The 15220-nt window shown below is 40.7% G+C and overlaps 1 protein-coding gene across 1 annotated transcript; it reads left to right on the top strand.

Annotated features, from left to right (window-relative positions):
• Positions 1-3484: 3484 nt before the first annotated feature.
• Positions 3485-14425, top strand: LOC310994600 (glutamine synthetase-like; the record flags this gene model as incomplete). The annotated part of the gene is made up of 6 exons (XM_083983336.1): positions 3485-3653; positions 4874-5035; positions 5117-5263; positions 6056-6183; positions 6284-6483; positions 14131-14425. 6 exons carry the CDS (start codon positions 3485-3487, stop codon positions 14423-14425), a joined length of 1101 nt encoding a protein of 366 aa, XP_083839462.1.
• Between the last annotated feature and the right edge of the window lie 795 nt (positions 14426-15220).

Below are 15220 nucleotides of genomic sequence, written 5' to 3'. Positions count from 1 at the left end.
CCTCCTCTCATGAATGGATCCCGCCGTGCTCATCTTCCTGCTCTACATGATGATCGCGCACGAGCTGGTCTGCGGCTGGATGCAGTACCGGAGACAGAGCGCCAAGCCACGCAAACTGGCTGCTGGTCCTCTGCTGCGCTCAAGGTGTGTGTGCGCGTGTGCGTGTGCGTGCGCATGAATGCATGTGTGTCCCTTTTTGGCTGTGATTCAGATCTGGTTTTAATCAGGGTTAGAGCATCTGCATCATGTTTCCTTTGGTAAATAATACGGAGGCACTGATATACCATGTCACTGAAAGGATTATCTAATCAGAGAAATTGATATTGATCAATAAACTGATTAGGTTCAGTTCAGAGCTTTATTGTCCCTGCAGGGGAAATTTAATTTGCAGTGACAGTACAACTAACACAACAACAATAATACATAAATAAACAATGACATAGAAAAACGTCACTGTGTTCAACACAACCAAATTGATAAGAACAATCCTAAACGGAGTAAAAATAGAAATATCAAAAGTGAATATGTGAAACCTGTCGTCAATTTAAAAGGCCAACATTTGAACATCTGAGGTTGGTGTCACTACTTTGTTCATAAAGCAAAGCAAATACTAACAAAGAAATTAGTCTAAACATAAAAAAGCAAACAATAATAACCCCTATTATAATTAAAAACTTAATAACCATGTCAAATAGCCTGAATCTAATTTATAATACTACAGCAACCCTATAACTTGAAGTCGTGTGATGTGTGGTAGAATACCCACAGGTCTGTGTTTAGGTGTCTTTTCTAAATCAATCATGCTTCCCCCTCAGCTCGCGGGTGTGCCAGGGAGCCTGGAGGACCAGCAGCAGGTCGGTCAGAAGCGACAGAGGAGGGAGGGACCTGAGGAAGAGCGGACGCATCGTGAGGAAAGCCTAATGAAGAGTGGAGACGGACACATGTGGACACTTGTTGACTAACTTCTGAGTGCAAACTCTGATCCAGTTCCCCTCACTGTTCATTTCTATCGCAAATTTGGGCATTTGAACCACTTAATACTGTGTGATATGATGAACGGTTTAACGTTTGATGGCCCAACACCAAAAATGCAGCATTTTTACCCCAAAATATGAAGCCTTCATATTCAGTGTCAGAGCCTCTTCTCATCTGTTTTCTTTTGAGCTGAACCTCTATGACGTGTTATTTCAAGAACTGTATTTTTTCTTTTTTTTGTAGCTATCTATACAGCTTAAAACCAGCAGCATCAACAGTTCCCTTGACCTGTGTTTGAAGTGACTGATGGGTATATGTGAACTATCCGTCGCATCTCGGATGTTTTTCTTGGTCTACGATGCACCGTGTTTCCCTGCTCGCGGTACAACAGTTTCTCCTGCTGTGTCCTCTATGTGCAATAGTCTGTTTGTTCTGGTAATTTGGTCTTTGGAATGTTGATCAGGAAGAAACACGAAAGAAAAGAATGTCGCACAACATGTTTGCGGCCAGCTGCTTAAAACACTTTACGGGAAGATATGCATGATATCATTGGTAAGAATGTGAGTGAGCTGATGTTTTGACATCACATGCGTCTCATCTTCTCACTTGAACATGTTTGTGTGTGATGCTATGTAGTACCTCCTGTTTGATGTCCAGCTGGGTGTGTGTACCCTTCTTCTTCACTTGTACAACACAAACAGAATAAAAAACAATAAATTCACTAGAAAATTAAAACTATGACCCCCCTGTGGAGATGTAGAGGAAAGACCATGGTCGCCAAAGTGAGTGGGGTTCATTATTTGGCCTGTGTCAGTCTCTCCTGTGATTTTTGTAAAATTTCAGCCTGGTTGAAGGTGGAGGACCGGTTGGCCTTACCATATCTATATAGCTACAGTGTTTCAGCACTGTTGTCCAATTAAAACAAACATTTTTATTATTCCTTAAAAAGCTGTCATCCTTTTACACTAGCACTTTGTTGTTGTTGTTGGGGCCTCGGTGGCTCCTTTAAGCAGCTTATCTGGCTTTGTGCACACACACTGTCCCTTGTGACCAGTTCTGTGTCTGTATTAGGCTAGTTTTCAATCATCAATTTTTTTTGCCCTCCTGGCTGTTCTCAGGACAGCTAGCTTACCTGATGGAAACTGAGCACCTGAGCAGCAGCTTCTCATCTCTAATTGTGTTCACTGAACCGCAAGACTCTCCGCTCAGCAAACAGCAGTCTGTCACTATCAGCAGATGTCCTCTCTGGTACAGGTGGCACTTCATTACTGTTTCTCATGGGAGTTTCTGTTCACCTCAGCTGTATTTGTGCAGTAGTTTGTCTGACTTTAGATAGAAATTAATTTAGACCAAGTAGAAAAGTGGAAAGGTTTCCAACACTGTCACTGAGTTGTTTTGATATCGGGTCAGAGATGTGGAGGATTAAATGTAGTTTCCTGAAAACATTTTGTATGCAATGAAAACAAGTCAAGCGAAGATGAACACACCTACTTTCCCTGAATGTCCCGCAATGTCAAAACATGCAAAGGCCACGTGGAACCGTGTCATCAGTTTGGTAATTTACAGACGACTTAAATACCACAAACAGGTTTTGACGCGCCACACACAGAGTCTTGTTGATCCTCAGCTGCGACTGAAGTCACCAGCAACACAGTAAGTCCAAATGTTTGTTTTTCACTTTGGTTACTGTTGAAATATTTATTCCTATTTGAGTTTATGTAAAAAGTTTTGAAAAGTTCAGTTTTTGTATGTTTTTAAGATGTGTGTCAGTGGACTTTGATTTGACAGTTTCATCAAGTGTCGCTCAGTTCCTCAGTTAAATTTAAGGGAAGGAGAGCGAAAACAAAATGTATTTTTCATATACATTGTGAATAACCTTTCCTTTTTTTTGTATAATATGGTGAATAAAATATGGGTCAATTAGAAGAATATCAACAGATTTTTAATTAAACTGTAATGTAAAAAAAAAAAAAAAAAAGTAGGCTAATGTGTCATTTATGAGAAGATGGAAAAGTTCAAGCCTTATAAATTCAACATCGAAAAGCATTTGGTCATTTCAGAAGCAAAAGCAAAATATTCGGCATACTGAAGATCTCATTTCAATATACACTATGCTTTCAAATGAAAACTCTCACTCAGGTGTTGTTTTGTTTTGTCTTTCTCAGAGTTTGCTTGTGTCACTGAAAACTTCCAGCTACGCAAACACCTCATTATAAGCCCTCCAGGTGTCTGACCTGACCAAACAGAAAGTCAGCTGAGGTGCTCAGACAAGCAAAGTAAGTGAATCACTAAAGCTAAAGCAGCTTTGAAGAAGAGTTGGATTTATTGTCACCAATATTTTACCTCCAGCTTTAGTATTTTCATGCAGGATGAGGTTCAACGAGGAGGAAAAGAAGGAAAGAATGCCAAAACCAGTATTGAATACAGATGAATGCACTGTAAAATTTAAGACAGAGGTGAAACCTTAATGTAATGAAAACATCACCTCTCCATCTGTTTGAAGGCGAACATGGCATCAGTGTCCGTCAGTTCTCAACTCAACAAGGCCGTGCGCCAGCAGTACATGAGCCTGCCGCAGGGGGAGAAGTGCCAGGTCACCTACATCTGGATCGACGGAACAGGAGAGGGGCTTCGCAACAAGACCCGAACCCTGGACAAAGAACCTGAAAGCATAGAAGGTAAATGTCCTCTTTTTAACTATGTGTCTATTTGTATTCATTCTGATGATGATTATGATATTATCCTGATGCATATGAGTAACATATGAACTGAAACTAAACCTGAAACGTTATGATTTATGAATGTCTGGGCGGGGAACATTTGAAGACAAGTCAGTGGGTTTTATTTTCCCTGAAAGATACTATAGATTTAATGTGGAGTAATAGTTTAAAAAGCACTGATTTATATTCAAGAGATGCAAATTAAAGAAGAGCTGTGAAGTAGTGTTGGTTTATTACTATCTGCTGTCAGGGGGAAACACACCTTCATTGTACACAACATGGGTGTGAGAGTATCCTGTTGCAACCTGAAGCTAGAGAACAAATATTTATGACTGCTCAGTACCAACCCAGCTTAGAAACAGTTAACAACTGAATATGGCTGCTGAGCTGTAAAATTGTCCATATGGACTGTATTGGACCTCTTGTTCTCCTTGATAATTGTACTTTGATTCTCTTCTCAGTATTTTGAACTGAAGAGATTGATATTTTGATAAAATCTTAGTTATCTTGGCGCGTCAAGATGACGTAAATCTCATTGAACACAGTCTGGTTTTGCCTGGTTTTGCTCTCTTTGTTAAACCTTGAAAGTAAAAAATTGTTTCCGCCCGCTTTCGAACCAAAACTGTATGTATGAAAATAAGAGAATCAAATTATTTAATAATGATAATTAGTTATTATCGTCACTTGGGGCAGGACCCTGCTGAAAAAGATGGTCAGGGTCATCCCAATGGGGTTCTTATCAGGTTAAATAAAGGTTAAGTAAAAATGAATTGATTTTAAAAAACAATGTATAATGTATTCAAATAACAAATATCATAGCTGTTTCATTGTAAGACTGAAGTCAGCAGTCCTATACATTTAGCAGAACATAATTTTAATGTGTGTGAGTTTGAAACATTGGAAAATATCTGATAATTATTAATTTAAACAATTTTCCTTTAATTTCTTTCACATCACAAAGTAATAATGGTAAATCCAAGTAAATCTATACAGGAGCAAATATTTACACATTTACTATTTATGGTGGATGGTACTGTAGCTGTATAAAACGACATCAGAACAAACATGTGTTAGTATGAGAAGACAGCAAGAGGTTACTCCCGGTCATGAAGCCTTCTACTGCTATACGCGGGTGGCCATTTAATAATAATAATGTTTATCATTCCTGATCTTGTCAGATATTCCCGAGTGGAACTTCGATGGCTCGAGCACGTACCAAGCCGAGGGCTCCAACAGTGACATGTACCTCATCCCAGTCTGCATGTTCAGAGATCCATTCACCCTCGACCCCAACAAACTGGTCCTCTGTGAAGTCCTCAAATACAACCGCATACCTGCAGGTATACTTTCCATCTTTTTTCAATCATATTTAACTGGTCCTCTCGATAAGCCCAGGATAAACACTTGTCTTTGCTGTGTAGAGAGTAACCATCGAGCCAGCTGCAACAAGGTGATGGAGGAGATCAAGGAGCACTGCATGTGGTTTGGTATGGAGCAGGAGTACACGCTCCTCGCAACAGATGGACATCCCTTTAGTTGGCCTAAAAATGGGTACCCAGGACCCCAGGGTGAGTGAGCTGCCCATCTTTTTTATTTTTTTTATTTTATTTCATTTCATATTTCATTTTATTTGTTCATTCCAATCCTGGGTCAAGTGAGTCAAAGTTACAGGGGGAAACAAATTATTTCAGACTGTCCTTTCCGCATGAAACGTACCCCCCCCTGTGGTGGACTGGTGAAGCCTGACCAATGACCACCAAGTCATTTATTCTTTGTATTACTCAGACCATTTTAAGTAAATCTGTACGTATTATTGTCATTAGAACTATTTACTACATTGAATTGAGGAAACTTGCTCATATTCACCAAGGTTACTTATTATGGTCTGAGTAATTAATAAATGATTTGATGGTCAGAACCCTGTAACTTTGAATGGAAAAGAGGAAACAAATCATGTTGATCCAATTGAGGAGAGTTTATTTTATTCAACAAATAGTGCATCATAGCGCATTATATGTCAAGTTATAGTAACACAAATATGTGCTTGCCTCGATTTTTCAGTACGTCCTCAATTCAGTGTAATGAATAGTGTGTTGAATAACAGGTAGCCTACAGATTAAATCATATATTTTGATAGACAAGCCACTTTGCAAAACCTCGTTGATAAAACTAGAACACTAAAACGATGAATCAAACTATGCAAATGTGCGTAGTTTCGTTTATTTAGATGAAATATTTTGTGTAGGATAGTTATGGCTCCCCTGGACCTATTTAGGCCTATTGCATATTTCAATTTTGCTATTGCTATTACTGCTGTATTTGCGATAGTGCTAATGTCCCATCTTGTCCCCCACTTTAAGGCCCTTACTACTGTGGTGTGGGGGCAAACAATGCTTATGGACGGGACATTGTGGAGTGTCACTACAAGGCCTGCCTCTATGCAGGGGTCAAAATCTATGGCACCAACGCTGAAGTTATGCCATCTCAGGTAAGTGCACTTATAATAGCATGTTGATAGATTGAAATTGATTGATTGATTGTCCATCTTTGTCTGACACTGTTTCCCCCTCTTGTTTCCCTGACATTAGTGGGAGTTCCAGGTGGGGCCCTGTGAGGGCATTGAGATGGGCGACCACCTGTGGGTCGCACGCTTTCTGCTGCACCGTGTGTGTGAAGATTATGGGGTTGTTGCGACGCTGGACCCCAAACCAATGATGGGCAACTGGAACGGTGCTGGCTGCCACACAAACGTCAGCACCAAGGAGATGAGGGAAGAGGGCGGCCTGCAGTGAGTTCATACTCCCTGTTTAACTTTGTTTAGACAATAACTTTCCAAATCTTTTATCCTCCAAAAAATATTTCTATCTTCATCTTTAGCTATCTGAGTTTTCCATAAGACCAAGAAAGTCTAATGCACTGGTATGAAGCGTCTTGTGGTTGCTAAAAGATTCACTATAATTCACTTATTGGTTGAAATGTTTCATAAACATTTTGATTTGATCAAATTCTACATAATTCCACAGAATATTTGTTCACACTATCTGTATTTGCAATAACAAAAATAACATGGCATGCACCAGGATATAAAACATTTATACACTGACAAACAGTGTATAAATGTCACCACTGAAATCTGTTTTCAGGTAACCCTTGAATTTCATATTTCCTAAATCCAAGACTCTAAAATAAAGAAAATGAAAGAATGATTTAACTATAGTAGCCTATATTTATAATATACCAAATATACCAAAGTCTGGTATCTCTAAATTAAAGCAGCTATAATCAGTGTAGCATCCCCGGCTAAATGATGGTCGGACTCTCAAACTGATGGTTCACAATGTTTTATTCCTTGGACCGTATTCAATGTAAACACACCGTAAGAGCTATGAAAAGAAGAAAACAAAATACAGTTACCTTTACTCTTACTTGAAATTACCTTTAACTGCCTTTATCACAAACAATCATGTAAGTTGACTCTCTTTTTATCTGATAAACTTATTGTAGACTCACAGGTTTTACTCCATGAATTTAAATATATATTTTAACTGCTACGATTGATGTTACAGTCATGAGGGAAAATTCACATTTTAACTGAAAGACAACCTCACATAGAGTGCAATATAAAACAATATTTGACATGAAATTAGCATTTTTAACCGTTCGTTTTTAACCCAATAAACAGTTTTTAACCTTAGCAGACCTTATATAAAACAGACAAAATACGTTCTGTTGCATTAATAAAACAACCAACAAGTTAGCTTATAGCTTCATCTCACTTCAATACAGACCGACACGGCAGCTCGCCGATGCTAATAGTAGCTACCGCTAACCACAATACGCTTTATGCATGATAATATCCACGGCAACCAAACTCGAGCCGGACATAAATATAGCATGAAATGGTAACAAAACAAACCTTGTGCCCCTTATTAGCCAGGTGCTAGGGCGCTTCATGTGGGTTAGACACACTTTGCTTGCTTTTAGCATTGAAGACACTATTTTAGCCTTGCAGACACTTTTCCTTTTTGCCGGTAAAGTCCGAAGCACCGGATGTGTACGAGGTCTCAGCGAGACGCTTTCAAAATAAAAGCCCTGAATATCCGTCTGCTTAATATATAAAAAATAAAAGCCTGGCTTTAAAGAATGTTAATGAATAAACATAAGAACACATTTATAGAAATACTATGCTCATATTAAAGGTCATTTACACTCCCACCAAATCATTACTGGTTTTTTCATCCCCTTATTAGATGTAAAGCATGAATGATTTCTAAACCATGTGACCTTTAACCTTTAGTGCTTGAGTCAAAAATGTCCATAAACTCTTCATACTGTAAAGGATAGGTTGTGGAGTGAAGGGGGTGATTAAACAGTCTCTAGGAGCAGGATCAGCTTCTGCACTGGACGTTCAACGATGGATGGCTTGCCAGAACGCTGTCCCTCCTTTCCCATCTTCTGATCTCCAACACGAATCTTCACTCTCCTCACTAGTCCATCTTTATCAGTCACTGTCTCTACAACTTTAGCCAATTTCCACTCGTTGCGAGGTTGATCTTCTGTCTTTTCCATCACAATGTCACCGACTTTGAGGTTTCTCCTTGGGGTATGCCAGCGTTGTCTGGTGGCGATGTTGTACACATACTCTCTTCTCCACCGGCCCCAGAACTGCTCTGCAAGGTACTGAACACGGCGCCACCTCTTACGAGCATATCCTCTCTGATGAATCTGCCAGGAGGTGGTAAGGCTGCAGTGGGTTTCATGGTGAGTAGGTGATTGGGCGTTAGCGGCTCTGGACTATCTGGATCATTTAAGTTGTCAACGGTGAGTGGACGACTGTTCACAATAGCTGCTGCCTCATAAAAGAATGTCCGTAGAGAGGCATCGTCCAGCCTGCCTGATGAGGGTGAAAGAGTTAAACGAAGAACATTCCTCACCGTTCGGATCTGTCTCTCCCATACGCCTCCAGCATGGCTTGCATGCGGAGCGTTCATGCTGAAGTCACACTGTTTCTCAGCCAAAAACGTAGTCAGACGATCAGCATCCAATTGCTTGAGAGCTTCATTCAGTTCATTTTTAGCTCCAACGAAGTTCGTTCCTTGGTCACATTTTATGTCACGTACTGCTCCTCTTATTGCAATGAAACAACGAAGTCCATTTATGAAAGCATCTGTCGACATGTCGTCTAACATTTCAATGTGGATAGCTCGACAGCAAAGGCAGGTGAAAAGCAGTCCGTATCTCTTTTGTACCTTGCGTCCTTGTTTGGTGAAAAACGGACCGAAACAGTCCATTCCACAATAGGTGAAAGGTGGTGATGGATCCACACGCTCAGACGGCAAATCTGCCATTCGCTGCTCCTCTGTGAATCTTCTGAGTTTTCGACATGTAACACATTGATGCAGATGCGTTGCCACAGCTCTGTTGATTCCTGGAATCCAGAATCCATTTGATCTGATCTCATTAATAGTCAAGCCTTTTCCTTGATGTTGGACTTTCTCGTGACAGTGAGCAATTATTGCCTTGGTGATGGGATGACTCTTTGGTATGATCACTGGATGCTTCAGTGAGGTAGGGAGTGATGCATTTTTCAGTCTTCCTCCCACCTTGAGGAGTCCATCCTGATCAAGAAAAGCATCCATCTGAAACAGTTTACTCTGAGAGGGAAGCTGAGTTACCTTACTGAGCAACTTTAACTCTTCTGGATATGCGTGTCTCTGTAAGTCTCTTATGATGATGCAGCGTGCGTCTTCTCGTTCTTGGACGGTGCTGTGGTCTGTTGACTTATCATGTCTGACACGACGAATGAGACGAGCGACAGCCTGAGTTGCTTTTGACCACGAGGAAAACTTTGACAGGCGGTCTGAGAGACTCAGCTGTTCCCGTGTCTGTGTGTTTAGAGTCTGAATCCTCTTGACTTCAGGATCTCCAATCTGTATTTCTGCTCTAACATCCGTAGCTGGAGGTATCTCTTTCTCCCATAAGAACCGAGGTCCTTTGAACCAGCTTGATGTGAGAATCTCACTTGCGCTTGATCCCCTAGATGCGATGTCTGCGGGGTTATCAGGTTTTTTCGAGTGATACACTCCGTGGTGAGGAATGTACCACTTCTCTCCTTCCTTCCCTTGATCCTGAACTTCCTCTGCCTCACCCTTTTCAATGATTTCATTCATAAACTTCACATAATGTTCTTTGTACTTGTCATCCTTCGCCAGCTTTCTTTTAAGGTGACTGAGCCGTACCATCGCCAGTTGTTTGTTGTCAGGGAGATAGGGTCTCTCTTTAAAGGGGAGTGGCATCTCGTAATGTCCATGAATGTTCCTCTTGATCCCTTCCTTTAACACATCCAGGAAGCGGATGTCATCCTGAGACACAGTCTTTCCGTCCTTATTGGCATCTTTAAAGTCAGACTCGAGAACCCTGAGTGCCTCAGCTGGGGTCACTGGAGGAAGCTCTCTGACTGAAACTCTGTGACACATGTTGGTGATGCTTGGTGAGTTGTGGTGAGGTGAACAGCCTACGATACTCCACCCCAAATCCGTCTGAACTGCATATGGTTCGCTATCTCCTCCAAGGATTACCTGCCGTGGTGCCAGTGCCCTTGAGCAATTGTAGCCGATCAGCAGACCGACTTCACATTCCAGCTGTGGTGGGATTTCATCTGCTATTTTGATGAGATGATTCCAGTTCCGTGCCGTGTCACAGGTAGGAATGTGTGTTCGATTCACTGGTATACAGTCCTTGGTGTAAGCAGGGGGGAGATCAATGTGGATAGCAGAGCAGTAACCTCTCACTCTCAAACCTGACACTCTTTGACTATGCATTAATGCACCCTTTCCTGTCATGGTTGTTAGTTTCAGTCTTACAGGATGAGTTTCAGTCTGTAAACTATTGCTGACTTCTTGGTCAATGAAGACTGTATCACTTTGGGTATCAAGCAGCGCATAAACAAGTCTTTCCGTACCTGGATTGCTGACAGAAGAAACCCACACTGGCACTATCATTGAAGTGTTGGTAGATGGCTCCTTAGTTGCCACACTGAGAGCCAATGTGGTTGCTGTTTCCTCTGTGTTACTTTGATTTGAGACTGACGTGGGCTTGGCCTTGGTGTAGGTGTCATCATGGAGAAGCGTAGGATGTCTTGCTTTACATTTGTCGCATGAATGTCTATTGCGGCAGTCCTTGGCGTTATGGCCCGTCCTCAAGCAGCCATAGCAAAGCTTCTTTTCTTTCACATATTTCCGTCGTTCCTCCAGAGCTTTCCCTTTAAACTCAGGACAGCGATGAAGTTGATGTTTACTGTCTTGACAAAACACACATGGTGGCTTTAAACCTGTTCTTAACTGTCCTTGTGTTTCATTCTCTGTAACTGTCTGTGTGTGATAAACACTGGATTTACATTTCTTTTCTTTCAGATGACGTGATGAGTTAGCCTCTGATGAGTGGAGAGCGTGGAATGAAGTAATAGGATTACATGCAATTTCTGCCTCCGTTACAATGAAGAAGACAAACTCCTGGAAGCTGGGAAACTCCTGGTCAACTCTCATGACTTGAGTGACCTTGCGGTTCCACTGTGATGCTGCCCAATCAGGTAGCTTTTGAACCAATTTCTGGTTTTCTTCACAATCGTTCAAAATGTCCAGACCTTTGACATAAGGCATGGCTTCCAGACATGAGTGTAAGAAATCAGCGAATGCTCTAAGTCCCTCAGCATCTCTTGGATGGACCTTTGGCCAGTTTGTTAGTTTTTCCCTGAATGCTTTTTGTATAACAAACGGCTGACCATACCTGTGGTTGAGACGGTTCCATCCATCTTTATAGGCTTCATCATCATTTCTATAAAATATGCCATCAAGTGTCTTTCGAGCTGGACCTCCTACATATTTTTTCAAATAATGTAATTTGTCAGCTGAAGCAATGTTCTTTTTGTCTATGAGGGATGTGAAGGAGGCCTTCCACTCAATGAACTGGATAGGGTCACCAGTAAATACAGACGGTTCTGGCATTGGGAGCCTGTTCAGAGCTATGCTATCTTGGACTGCCTGAGCCAGATAACTTACATCTGTCCTTGCAGGTGATGCTGTCATTGTGATATCAGTGGGCTGCTGTATGAGAGCTGAAGGAGGAGGATACACAAACTGATGTTCTCTCGTTCTCATCTGATCTACAGAATGAACACTTGCTTCCTGCATTACTTCTTGATCATAAGTTGTGAACCTAGCTCGTGCAGCTTTAATGCCCTTCTCTGCCTTTAATCTTTCCAACTCACGTTCTAAGACTTGCATCTTTTCTTTTTGTTTCTCCTCCTTCAATAACACTTCATACTCTGCTTCCTTTGCTGCTAATTCTGCTGCAGCGTCTGCTCTTTTTGCTGCTATGACAGAGTGTTGACTGGAACCTTTACTTGAGTGTTGACTTGGAGGTGAAGCTGTGGATCCGTAGATGGAGCGAGCGTAGTCTCTGTTAAGAAGCTCATGAAGACGTTGCCTTACAGCTTCACTATCAAATTCTCCATCTATGCCTGATATCCTTTCAAGAGCAATTTTAACAATGTCCCTTGTAACTGCCTCACAGGCATCAATACGACGTCTTGTCTCATTAGATGGAGTGAGGTGAGCTCTGATGTCTATGTACAGGTTTATAACACAGTTTTTTCCTTCTTCTAGTGTGTCTATAAGAGTTGCAATGTCACTTTCAGGAATGTTTAACTTTAACTGTTCTCTAGCCTTACGTGCCTGGATCTTCCATTGTTCATAAATGTGAGTCAACCTTTTCTCCTTTTTGTGGGCCTCCTCCTCATGAAATGCAAGCATCTTTTCCGTGGGATTCCGTAGGCGACCAGAGCGACGGAGATCCTCCTCTTCAGTATCCTTATCCTTCATCTGTTCGGAGTCTCTGTCGTCTGGAGGCGTCTTTACTGATGCTTCCATGTTGTGAGCAGGTACCACAATCCTTGACCATCACATCAGGTCCCTCTACAGTTGTCCTTGGTCAGCGGCGTGATGTGACGGATGAGGTGAAGCTCTTACTGTAGCATCCCCGGCTAAATGATGGTCGGACTCTCAAACTGATGGTTCACAATGTTTTATTCCTTGGACCGTATTCAATGTAAACACACCGTAAGAGCTATGAAAAGAAGAAAACAAAATACAGTTACCTTTACTCTTACTTGAAATTACCTTTAACTGCCTTTATCACAAACAATCATGTAAGTTGACTCTCTTTTTATCTGATAAACTTATTGTAGACTCACAGGTTTTACTCCATGAATTTAAATATATATTTTAACTGCTACGATTGATGTTACAGTCATGAGGGAAAATTCACATTTTAACTGAAAGACAACCTCACATAGAGTGCAATATAAAACAATATTTGACATGAAATTAGCATTTTTAACCGTTCGTTTTTAACCCAATAAACAGTTTTTAACCTTAGCAGACCTTATATAAAACAGACAAAATACGTTCTGTTGCATTAATAAAACAACCAACAAGTTAGCTTATAGCTTCATCTCACTTCAATACAGACCGACACGGCAGCTCGCCGATGCTAATAGTAGCTACCGCTAACCACAATACGCTTTATGCATGATAATATCCACGGCAACCAAACTCGAGCCGGACATAAATATAGCATGAAATGGTAACAAAACAAACCTTGTGCCCCTTATTAGCCAGGTGCTAGGGCGCTTCATGTGGGTTAGACACACTTTGCTTGCTTTTAGCATTGAAGACACTATTTTAGCCTTGCAGACACTTTTCCTTTTTGCCGGTAAAGTCCGAAGCACCGGATGTGTACGAGGTCTCAGCGAGACGCTTTCAAAATAAAAGCCCTGAATATCCGTCTGCTTAATATATAAAAAATAAAAGCCTGGCTTTAAAGAATGTTAATGAATAAACATAAGAACACATTTATAGAAATACTATGCTCATATTAAAGGTCATTTACAATCAGTATTTTTCTATGAACAATGGATTATGTAGGCTATCTACTTGTATATTCATAGTTACAACTGTCTCTGCTGTTTCCCTCCGTTCCACAGTTGTTAGCAGTCATGAGGTCAGTGTTTTGGTTCTGGCCTGCATAATGATTGTAAAAAAAGACTGATGATATATCAATGTGGTGTTTCTGCTGCCCCCATGTAAACAAGGAGGAATTACTGCATTTTAAGCAGACAGTTTTACTGACAAGAAAAATGTGTTGCAGGACAGAGCAACCACTTGTTGTTTTTGGTTAGTTTACATACTAAATTATATGCAATAGAAAAACATTAGGTTTGTCATATCATTAGCCTATAATTTATTTTCCTACACTAGGAGATGAATGCATAAGCTTGTACCCTATAAAGTTGTAAACTTAAATGATTTTAGTTTTTGCAGAAGGTGACAGCAGCAGCTCTGTGACTCAACAGTCTGTCTTTCATCTCCTCCGACAGATACATCGAGCAGGCCATCGAGAAACTGAGCAAAAAGCACAAGGAGCACATCCGTATGTATGACCCTCATGAAGGCAAGGACAACACCAGACGTCTCACGGGTCACCATGAGACCTCCAACATCGACGACTTCTCTGCTGGAGTGGCTAACCGAGGCGCCAGCATCCGTATCCCCCGCCAGGTGGGTCAGGAGAAGAAAGGCTACTTCGAGGACCGGCGCCCTGCAGCAAACTGTGACCCCTACCTCGTGACAAAAGCTATTGCATGCACCTGCCTGCTGGATTCAGATGAGTAGGAGGAGAGCAAGTAGGAGAAAGATGCAGGATGCAATTCTGCCATTAGAGCAATATTTAATAATATAGCCTACATGTGTGAGATGGACACCTGCAAAACAAGAGATTAAGACATGAAGACAATAGTTGTTGTGGTAGTCTAAGTTCATGTTGTTTAGAGCTCCATGTGCAGACAGCTAGTTTTCCAGTACTGTAACTGTCATTAGAAAAGAGGCATTGAATGTTTTGTCAGAAGTGACAATATCTATTATGTCTAACATCCTATTCAAGTTGCACTAAAGTATGAATGGCTGTTTCACACAATATAGAATAGAATAGAATAGAATAGAATAGAATAGAATAGAATAGAATAGAATAGATGTGTGTGTAATATGTGTTACAGGTGTGAGCTTAAAATAAAGACAATGGTGCTACTAATGTCTCTTTTCTGTTTTTCCCCCTCCACAACATCATGGTATTGGTGTAAAGAGTCATCTGCATTAATTGTGATTATATGTTGTAAAAGTGTTTTAAAGTTATGTTGCAGACCCACAAATAGTGATACTCGTACTTAATGACAATATGTTGATATTGAGGAATTTGTTCTGAGATATAGCCTATTGTTTTTTAAAATACTTTATTTATTTATTTATTTTTTACAGTTTTTTTAACTTAACAAAACATGCTACATGTAATGTGGACAATGTTAACTGAAAAACAGTCTAGAATAAAATAAAGTAAAATAAGAGAGAAAAAGATGCTGCCAGACAGTTAGACATAAATAGGCCTATAGAAAAAACAAAGTTGCAATAGTGAAA

This window comes from Trachurus trachurus, assembly GCF_905171665.1.
Source record: "Trachurus trachurus genome assembly, chromosome: 12".
NCBI classification, from domain to species: Eukaryota; Metazoa; Chordata; class Actinopteri; order Carangiformes; family Carangidae; genus Trachurus; species Trachurus trachurus.
The sequence above is the reverse complement of the archived record's forward strand: the minus strand, read 5'-3'. Positions and strand labels throughout refer to the sequence as shown.